At 57.2% G+C, this 9,903-nt stretch overlaps 2 protein-coding genes across 2 annotated transcripts; one reads left to right on the top strand and one right to left on the bottom strand.

The window, feature by feature from the left end:
• Window positions 1-829: 829 nt before the first annotated feature.
• On the bottom strand, window positions 830-4,345 carry VTJ04DRAFT_3336 (uncharacterized protein; the record flags this gene model as incomplete). The annotated part of the gene is made up of 1 exon (XM_069361225.1): window positions 830-4,345. One exon carries the CDS (start codon window positions 4,343-4,345, stop codon window positions 830-832), a length of 3,516 nt encoding a protein of 1,171 aa, XP_069221857.1.
• A 3,240-nt stretch (window positions 4,346-7,585) lies between these two features.
• VTJ04DRAFT_3335 (uncharacterized protein) lies at window positions 7,586-9,382 on the top strand (the record flags this gene model as incomplete). Its single annotated transcript, XM_069361224.1, has 1 exon — window positions 7,586-9,382. One exon carries the CDS (start codon window positions 7,586-7,588, stop codon window positions 9,380-9,382), a length of 1,797 nt encoding a protein of 598 aa, XP_069221856.1.
• Window positions 9,383-9,903: the final 521 nt, after the last annotated feature.

Here is a 9,903-nt window from a genome sequence, read left to right as displayed (position 1 = left end):
GGGGGGAGGAGGCGTTGCAGTGCTACTTACTTTCCTACTCCTATTGATCGGTTTCCATTTGACAAAATGTCAAACACCAAACACAACGGCCTCGACCAAGAACAAGCCATCAAAGTTGGCACAATCCACACGGCCATTGATTGAGAGACACAATTGAGAGGAGAGCCCATAGGCCAAGCAACACAAAACAAACCCAAACAAACCCAGTCCAAGTTTTCTTGCAAAGCCTCCTTAACTCCTATGGTGGGGTATGATGATGATCATGGTTTACCTCCTCCTATACACACAACAAGAAATCAAAAACCAATAAACACCAAAAAGAACTCCAGAGTGGTACTTAGACGAGGAATATTCCTTCAACCCACACACACAGCATAAGAAACACGATAAATAGAAACAACAATAACAAAAAAAAAAAAAAAAAATAACAGGCGGGGTATAATCGGAGAAGAAGAAAATCAACAAAGTGTCAAGAGAACGACAAGTGACGAAGAGAAGAAAAGAAACAGGAAACACCCAGGGAATCAACCCCCTTTTCGCAGAGACCCATACCCACCAACCTCCCCCTCTCCAGTCCTATCCCCTTTTTTTGCCATCCTTCCCCTGTCAACCCACCATATCCCCAAACCCACCCCCCAACTCCAATTCCAAGTCCAACCCCCTCCTCTCTCAACACCCAGAAAATGGCTTGAAAGTAAATACCCAACACACACGCACACCCAGCTCAGCCAGGTCACAGAAGTGAAGGAAAGAATTAAAACATCATACAACAATCCCCACCCTCATCGAATGAAGAATAGAAAGACAAAAACACAAACAACAAATTTTCTCAATACCTCCATGCCGGCCTCTCCTTAGGCTTCTCCGAGGGATTACTGCTTCCCCTGCGCATCGCCACCCTCGCGCCGGCAATCGCCTGGGGACTCTCACGGCCCGTGACGCTGCTGCCCTTGGCGCCAGCGCCAGCGGCGGTGCCGCCCGAGGCAGAGCGTGGCTGAGGCAGCAGGCTCGCCCGTCTCGAGGCGGTCGTGGAGGTCGAGAGAGAGCTCGCCGGCCGACGCGGCTGCGGATCGGCCGAGAGGGTGTCGGCAGAAAGAGTCGCGCGTTGGGGCGGTTGCAGGGAGGCGCGCCTTTGCGCCATCGTCGTCTTTGTCGTTGTGCTGTTCAAGGCTGGCAGGCTGGCGTGGGCGGGGTTATTGTTGTAGGCAAGAGGTGGGGCCGACGAGTGTGTGGCGAGGCGTGGAGGCTTGCTAAGAGAGCGCTGAGAAGACGACGCCGTACTGGTGGAGCCGAGACGCTCGCGGAAGGAAAGGTTCCTGGACGGGGTATCCTCGGGAACGGGGGAGGCGGAGGCGGCGCGGTTGAAAGGCGTACGGAGGGTGGGGAGACGGGAGGCGGAGGAGGAATGAGACCCCAAGGAAGATGAGGAGCGACTCGGAACGGTCGGTTTCTTAGCATAAGGGCTGGGGGTGGTCAGGGTGAGTGGCTTGAAGTTGTGGCCTGTGTCAATATCATTCAGGTTGGTGGATGGGTTCCACTTGGGCCGTGATGCCAGAGAGGTCGTTGACGACCGGGGAGTCTTGGAGGAGGCCGTGGGCGTGGCGGAGCCTTCGCGTGTCGACGGAACCGACAGCATCGACATGCGCGCAGTGGATGCGAGGGGCTTCCGCGTCACTGTCGACTTAGGCGTCGGAAGAGCCGACTGCCTGCGCGTGGCCGGGGTCGAGGCATGACCTAGGGAGCTTGCGGCGCGCGGCTTCGGGGCCTGGAGTTGGGTGCTGGAATTGTTGGGACCAACAGACGACATGATGACAGACGAGGGCGGCGAGCTCTGCGGAGTCTCATGGCCACTGGCGGCAGTCGACGAGAGGTCGTTGGACAGCATACTCGAGACGGAGTCACGCAGTTGCTGTTCTCGGCGGTCGTTGTGAAGCTCCTCGATAGCGGCATCTGTGTCGGCGAGAGAGTTCTTCAGCTCAGCCCACTTAGCTTGCATCTCGGCGTGCAGGCGCAGAATCTCGCCGTTTACAGTCAGACGGTCCTTGACGCCCTTGTCGATGATAGACAAGACGCGCTCAATGGCCGGGCCGTAATGAATCTTCTTGGCCTCATAACTCTCGAGCTTCTTGCTCATGGCAGGCTGGTTGGTGAGGTGCATGCCCGAGTCAATGGCCTCGCGCACACGGGCAACGGCCCTCTCAACCGATTCAATCATCTTCTGGGCCTGACGGCCGGCGCCGCGGAACACAAGCACCCAGCGATCCTCGCCGAGTTCCTTGCGCAAGGCCTCGGCGTCCCTTTCGAGCTTCCTGTAGCTTGCGTCGAGCTCGGCTCTGCGGTTTTCCAACTCTTCGCAGGCTGTAGGGAAGATGGTGTCGGCCCTGGCCTCGAAAACAGACAGGCGCATGGGAAGGAAGTCGAGCGAGGCGCGGAGAGGTTGCATACGGGCGAACAGAGCCAGCAGGCTCGAATCCTCCTGCGAAACAGCGCCTGGGCCGCCAAGGGGCGAAGGAGAGGTGGGACTGACGGGAAGGGGTGGAAGGCTGAAGCGGCTATTCCGGGGAGCGACATTGAGTGTGTTGTTGTCGTCGGCAGCGCCAAAGCTGTCCATGTCGCCAAGCCTGGGGCTGTCAGCGTCTGTGTTGGAAGCCATCTGCAGCGATTTATGTCGCCTCTCTTCCATTTCGAAAATGAGACGTGCGAGATCGTCCATCTCGTTCTGGATGTCGCCCAACACATTGTTCCACAGCTCCTCCCATTCCATCGCAATCTCGACCTGGTTCTTGACATTCTTCAGCGTCTTGCGCATCTTGGCCCACTCGGCGAGGATAGCCTCCATCTGGGCAACAGCGTGGCGCAGGTCGTCAGCAGAGACGAGAGCGATATCCTCGCGAGCCTGCAGCTCCTCAATGGCGGTGACGTAGACATTGATGAGCTCCTCGAAGCGGATAATAGCCTTCTCGACGTCATCGATGCCTTCACGGCCGCCCGCAGCGGCCCACTCCACATCATCGTCGCTTTCCAGGCCGTAGATGACCTCAGAAGCCTTGTAAATCCATCCACGAATCTGCTCCGCGGCACCGATCAAGGCCTTGGTGGCGGCCTGTGCGGTGGGAATGGCCGCGACCTTGCTGGACAGCGACTCGGCATCAGGGAGTTGAATCGAGGTAAGCTGGGCAAGCTGGTTGGCAAAAGAGGCGCGCGACAGGGTGTAGATGGACCCTGGGCGTTGTAGACCAAGGGGATTGAAGGGGATGTTGGGCACTTCCCAGGAGACCTCTCGAGAATGGCTCGAGGCGGTCGGTGTGGTCTGAGTAGGGGCAGGACGGCGGGCGATGGGAGGAGTATCCTTGGGGAGGGGTGGCGGAGGGATCTCTGGGGTCAGTGGTGGCGGGGGTGGTGGCCGTGTGTCTCTGGAAATGTGCTCTTCCCTCGTCTCGGGTTGGGCTTTGACGCCATTTCCATTCACGTGGTCGGGTAATCGATACTTGTTGGTGTCCATCTCGAGAGGTTCGGTGGTGGTGATCTCTGGGAGCAGTTCTGGCGGGGAGGGCACAATGGTCGCAGCAGGTGCAAGCTCCTCGGAGTCACTCTGCGCCTGCGACTTGCTCGAGCGGAGGCTCGACCGTGACGGGATGCGAGCGATGGCGCCTTTCCAAGGCCGGCCGCGACGCTCAATTACAGTCTGAGCAGAGTTTGCGAGGTAGCTTTCTTCGATTCGGCGAAGGTGCTCTTCGGGAAGACGCCCGGGCTCAAGGTGGTGGGACGGAGGCGGGGAGGGCGTCTTTCGCGCGCCGAAGCCGAGGGCCTTTAATCGCGCCGCAAGCCCAGGTGATGGTTTCCGTACGCGTGGGAGTGGCCTCGAGGTCGGTGTAGTTGCCAAAGACTGGTTGGTTCCTGGCTGCTGTCCCTCTTGTTGGTCTTGTTGGCTATTTCCCTGTTGCGATTGCTGCGGGAGGGGCGATTGTTCGCGTTTTGATTCTTTTTTGGACCCGCGCAACAGGGCACCAATCGCGTGGCTGTGTTTTGATGGTTCGTGTTGCCTTTCTTGGGGTTGTGTAGCTTCGGATGACGTTTGTGTTGCCGGGCTCGTGTTGGTGAAGTTGAAGCTGTCGCCCAGCTGTACTACTTCGTGGGGCACGTCGGAGAAGGTTAGGATGATGTTGGCATCACTGCTCTGATCGACGTCGACTACAGTTGTTGCTGTTGCAGCGGCATGTTCGGGGCCGGCGACGACAACAGCAGTTGCAACGGCGGAAGCCTGATTCGCAGCAGTTGAAGAAGCTGCAGGAAGGTCGCCGTCGGGGCCACTGCCTGGAGCAGCAGCGGCCACTGGGCTTGACATTTACCTTGTGATTCGTGGCTTTGGGCGTTCCGGGGCGGAGCAGGGAGAAGGGACTGGGAGGTCGCCGAATAGGAGCAGAGTCGCTTGTAGGGGAACGCTGGAGGCCTGGGACTCTTGTGGTAAGGTGCAGCGACGAGTGGTCTGCTTGCTGCAGTCGTAGTGCTGCTGTATTATGTCACGAAGGTCTAGCAGGGCGGAGGTCAGATGGTTTGGTTGGTTGGGTGGGATGCTTCTGACGCGCGACACCAATGCCAAACCCGCAGTCTCGGAGCTCGAAACTTGGGGTTCGAACGGCTCGCCGAGCTTAGCCGGCGCTCTGGTATCTGTCCGCTTTGGTGGGGCAGAAGAGGCCTGCTGCAAAGTGTTGCCGGGGTTCGACTGGCTGTGGCCGTGTGGCCGGGAGTTTTGGAGTTTGTCGATTCTCCCCCCTTCTTGTTGACGGTGTCAAAGTTCGAGTGGCTGGAATAGACTCGACAGAAGGGAGCCCATCGTCCAGCGTGTCCAAACAGGAGAGCTTAGCGCGACCGGGACAAGAGAAGTTGAGACGCGAGCCTTTTGCCGTGGGAAATGGGAAAATTGGAAAGTGGGAAATTGAAGCTTCCCAGCTGGGAAGTGTCGCGGGGGGTCCAGAGGGAAGGTGGGCCCGAGACGCGCGATCGGCAGGTTCGACAGGGCCGACAGGGCCGACACGCTGCGAGGTTGCCTCTGATCGGCGCTGAATGGAGCAAGACAGGCAAGGGGGTCGGCTGGTGGACTTTCGGAGGACGAGGGAGACACAAGCGAGCAGCTTCCAGGTCGGAGGGATAAGTATCTTGTTGAAGGGTCTAGGGAGGAGGGAGAGAGATACGCTTAGATCAGGTTGGGCAGATTTTGGTTGGGTTCGCCCGGCTTGACTAAGACTAAAGGCACAGAACCTGGAAGATGAGGGGCACACAAGAACCCCAAAGGAAAGAAACAGAGGAAAAGAAACAGTTTTGTCAGGTGTCACAAGGCCATCCATGGATTGGTCTCCGTGGATTGGATCGGGCAGCGTCCAGTGTGAGATGCACCTGGGCTGCAGCTTCCACTCTTTCATGTGACCTTGGCCAGACTAGTTTTATCAATCAATCAACCGCCACAGGCAGGGCAGCCAAGAGAAAAAAAGGAAAGAGACACTCTCAACTGGGAACTTCTTGATTCTCTGTTACATTCTTCCCAGGCTTTCTCTCTTATTTTCATCTCCCAATTAGGTACCAACTTTACCATGATAAGAATGGAAGATATCCTTCCCGTTGCCCTCAGCATCTACAAATACCTTAGCCCCTAGGTATTGACATTGGACATTCACAGTCCTGTTGAGTCATGCCTTGTTGTTGAAACGAATGTCATTGACATGGCCATTTGTTTCCATCAGTCCTCCTCCACACCACTGAACAGCCAGGTGCTCCCATCCAGCCGGGCAATGACAGACAAGGGCTCTCCACCGTGTGCGGGTTCCGGGGCGGCGGCAGTTGGACCCGTCCGGCCCGAGCCCAGGGCCTGGCTGCTCGCTCGTGCAAGAGAGATTGCTGGTGGACGTTCCAGCGACATGTTTAATTTACCAGGGCCTGCTGTCGCCATCTTAGCTTACCGCGCCTCTGGAAATTGCCTTCCCAACACAATGTTACCCTGAACCTTGACAACACGTGTTGGCTTGTTCCTCTGTCTCTAGCCGAAGGAGACCTCGAGCGCCTGTTCACTGGTGTTGTCAGGCGAAGAGCAGACGGGCGAAGAGGCCACCTGGGGCCACCCCATGGCTGGTCGAAGTTGTGTACAGTAAGTGAATCGACCCATTGCCAGGCTCAACAAAAGGGCCTTGAGGAGAGAATTAGAAAAGAATGGGCACATGTCATTATCCCCCACAACATCCCCAGTACAGATGATTCACCAAACTCAATGTCGTGTTGAGCAGCATGCAGCTGCGCTGCCAGAGCGGAACATGTGCATACCCGACTGCTACCAGTTTCTCTTTTCCCAGGAAAAGTGAACATGGAAGATGGCATGCCGGACAGGCATGAGAATCGCATCAAATTCCATTGCTTCTGACCTCGGAAGGCCACGGTGCGATGTGACACTGTCCCGGGGCCGTCGCTGTCTGAACGGAGCGAGCTCGGGCCAGGCCGACGTTCCAGCCAATCAGAAGTGTTCAGAAAAGTTGGGCAGCTCATTGCCCCAGCCTGGCAGGAGAGGATGCAAGGCACGTGGTGGCAGTTTACTCAGACAGTCAGGCAGGTAAAGTAAAGGGGTCAAAGAAAGGAGAAAGCAAAAAGTAAACAAAATCAGAGGAGAGGACACCAGAAAAAAAAACTCATTGGTTTGGTGGAAAAACTGGCAACTTGGCTACTCTCAGTCTCAGCTCCAACTCATTGGGCCTTCATTTGGTCCAACTTCAGATCCGGCATCCCATTGGCATTGCCGGGCGGCGAATAGGTTGGTGGCCCCCGGCCGTTGCCTCAGACGCGTCTCCGTCGCAGGCCCCTTCCTCCCCACATCGTCATGGATGCGGGCCCCGGGCCATCGCGTTCGGCCGCGCCGGGCCACCAGAGAAAAAGCGGGTCTTCTGGAATTGCTGCCTCCACCACGCAACACTGCGGAGGAGTTGGGCTTCGGTTGTGTGAGGTCTTGACCCCTGGTCTGAGGCCAAGGAGGCACCAATCTGCCAATCTTCAAGTGCATCACACATCCCGGAATGGGCTCCCGACAAGCCCATTCTCTGTTGATGAGACACCAGTCCCTCTCGTCCCTCTTCCGTTTGTCTGGACGGGTTTCCGTTTTCACTTGTCTGTCTGACTGAGGTGTCCTTTTTCTTCTATTTTCAACTTTCTGCTTCTCCCATTCTCCCGCAACCTCGACATCTCCTCCTCCTTCACTCCCCGCCGACCGAAGTGCTTCCAGTTTGTACATACATACATAACTGCATACGGAATACGGCGCTGTCTGCAGTCAAGTCTCCTGGGTGTCTGTCTCGTCTCTGCGCCTGTGCTCTGTGGCGTCCCGGCCCGTTGCATCACCACCCAGACCCGTCCCCTCAACCGTGCTTGGCGTGCCGCATATCACCTCCTGACCCGCCATCTTGTTGTTGTCCCGCATTGTTTACTTGCGGCATCTGCTGCAGAATATTAACAAAGACAACAACAACAACAACAAGATCCTCTTCCGTCGGGAACCAGGACGGCAACCTGCCGATCTCAGCCCGCTGCCTTGACCTCCTGACCTTTCACCATGGCCGCAACCACCTCGTCCACGTCCGCCGTGTCCCGGAGCTCCTCGCCTGCCCCTTCCACTCAGCCGCGCCCTACCAAACTCCGCGCCGACCCTTCTCGTTGCTTCTCGACGGGCTCCCTCATGTCCCATGCCTCAGCAACCACCGATGCCTCCAACTGCCGCGAGTCCCTGGGCAGCGATGCCTCGGCTCCCTCGAGGAGCTCCTCCAAGAGCAAGCGCCTCTCCGACATCAGCGTTGGGAGCGACCAGATGCTGTCTCCCCGGGAATCAACCTTCGGCGCCGACACTCCCAGGGGAAGGAGCCCCAGCCGCCGCCGCGGCTACATGAGGCCACAGGGTACCGACTTCGCTGCCAGTGCTCGCAACCGCGAGAGCGTCCTGAGCTTGGGCAGCATCGCCCACATCCAGTACTACTTCGCCCGGACAGGTCTGCTCGACGGTAAGGGCGGCCGTCGCGCCCGCGGGAGGCGCGATGTTAAGGCCTATACCCTCGACCTTTCCGCCCTCGACCCGAGCGCTTTCTTGAACCCCAAGCCGGGCAGCGACCATGACTCAAGCTACGCCTCCATGGGCAGCAGCCCGGACCTGACAGCATGCAACAACTCAATGATGAATGGAGATCTCGTCGAGTCCCCTGTCGACGAGTACCACCCCCAGGATCCCAACGATGAGGACTACTACTCAGACGACCTCGAATACGACCCCAACATGCCACCGCCGACCACCAGCACTTACATCCACCGCGAGAAGCCTATCCCCAAGCCGCCGTCCATGGAAGAGCTCCGCGCCGAGCTGACCAGCTCCCTTGATACAGCTGAAAAGACGCTCCGTGAGATGCATACCGCCACCCCGTCCACTGAACTCACAGTCAAGATCGATACTCCTGAAGGTCGCCGCCCCTCTGTTGCCGCTGCCGCTGGGTGGTACGAGATCCAGGGCATGAACATTCTCGACGTCATGACCCTCGCCATCCGCGCAGCCAAGGTTTACTACACAGCCCACGACCGGCCCGACCGACTCGACGCCATCAAGTCTGAGAAGGAACTGAGGAGAGAGCTGCTTGCCGTCATGGATGTTCTCAAGCGCATGGCCACTAGGGGGTTCGCCGGCGGCATGCGTGACGACGAGTTTGCCACCATGGAAGGCTGGATGAAGAGCGTGCGCGAAATGCTGGCGATTGAGGACGAGATGGAAGCTCAAGAGCTGGCTGAGCAGGCCAATTGGACCTGGCTCCAGCCGGAAGGCTGGGAGGGACGTGAGTTTGAGCGGGAGGAGGCCTTCATCCGCTCCATGCTCAAGGGGCCCGACCCGATCCCCAACATGCCGCAGATCCCAACATGGACACCAATCGACCGCTCGCGCCCGCTCAGCGAACAGAACCTACCGACTCCCTTCCTTGCCGCCCTGTCCAACGGGCAGCGCCTCGTCCAGCTGCACAACTGCGCCGTGCGCAAGTCGCGCCGCCGCTTCGGCGCCATCCCCACATTCTACGCAGACACTAGGAAGCCGTACCGCGCCGCGGACAACCTGCGCTACTGGATCAAGGCTGCCGAATTGCGCTGGGAGGTGCTGCTCAAGGCCGATCCTCTTGGTCTCCAGTATAACACCGGCCCGGAGGTTTGGCTTGAGTTCGAGGACGCCATCCTCCAGTGGTGCCGCAAGGTGCGCGAGGAGATTACGGCGGAGCTGCGCGAGCCGCGGGAGTCAACAACGAAAACGACCACCGAGGCGACGACATCATCATCAACAACAACAACAACAACAACAACAACAACATCCGCGACCTCTGCGTAAGGAAGCAAGAGATTGTTTTGTTTTCAAGCAAACGACAAGACGAGTCGGTCACAACAACAACACTCACACAATTGTGGAAACTGGATATAAACAAGGGATGGACACAACGGATTTTCTTGCTACACCCCCCCGACGCAGTACCTTACCTGCCTTACCTACTTCATGCAAACACATTCACACCTATCATCATCTGACCTGGTGGCACTCTCATGACCGCAAAGATGTTATGACGCTATTTTCTTCTTCAACGGGTTATTAGATCAGTCTACCTACCTACCGGAATCGAGGACTTTTTTTCCTGTTATCATTCTCAAACAGACTTCTTTGATTCACTTCGTCGTCCCTCAGCTCGGCCCTTTTTTTTTCACCTTCTGCCTCACCAATTTTTTCGCCTTTGATTTTTTTCTTTCTTCGCCTCGAGAGCGTTTCTCATCTTTGCGCAGGTCGAGCATTGTCTGCCCTGGCTTTTTTAATTTTTTTTTTTTTTCGAAATTCTTTTTTTCGCGCCTGCCTTTCGACTA

Source organism: Mycothermus thermophilus (assembly GCF_041956435.1).
Source record: "Mycothermus thermophilus strain CBS 625.91 unplaced genomic scaffold VTJ04scaffold_2, whole genome shotgun sequence".
NCBI lineage: Eukaryota > Fungi > Ascomycota > Sordariomycetes > Sordariales > Chaetomiaceae > Mycothermus > Mycothermus thermophilus.
The sequence above is the reverse complement of the archived record's forward strand: the minus strand, read 5'-3'. Positions and strand labels throughout refer to the sequence as shown.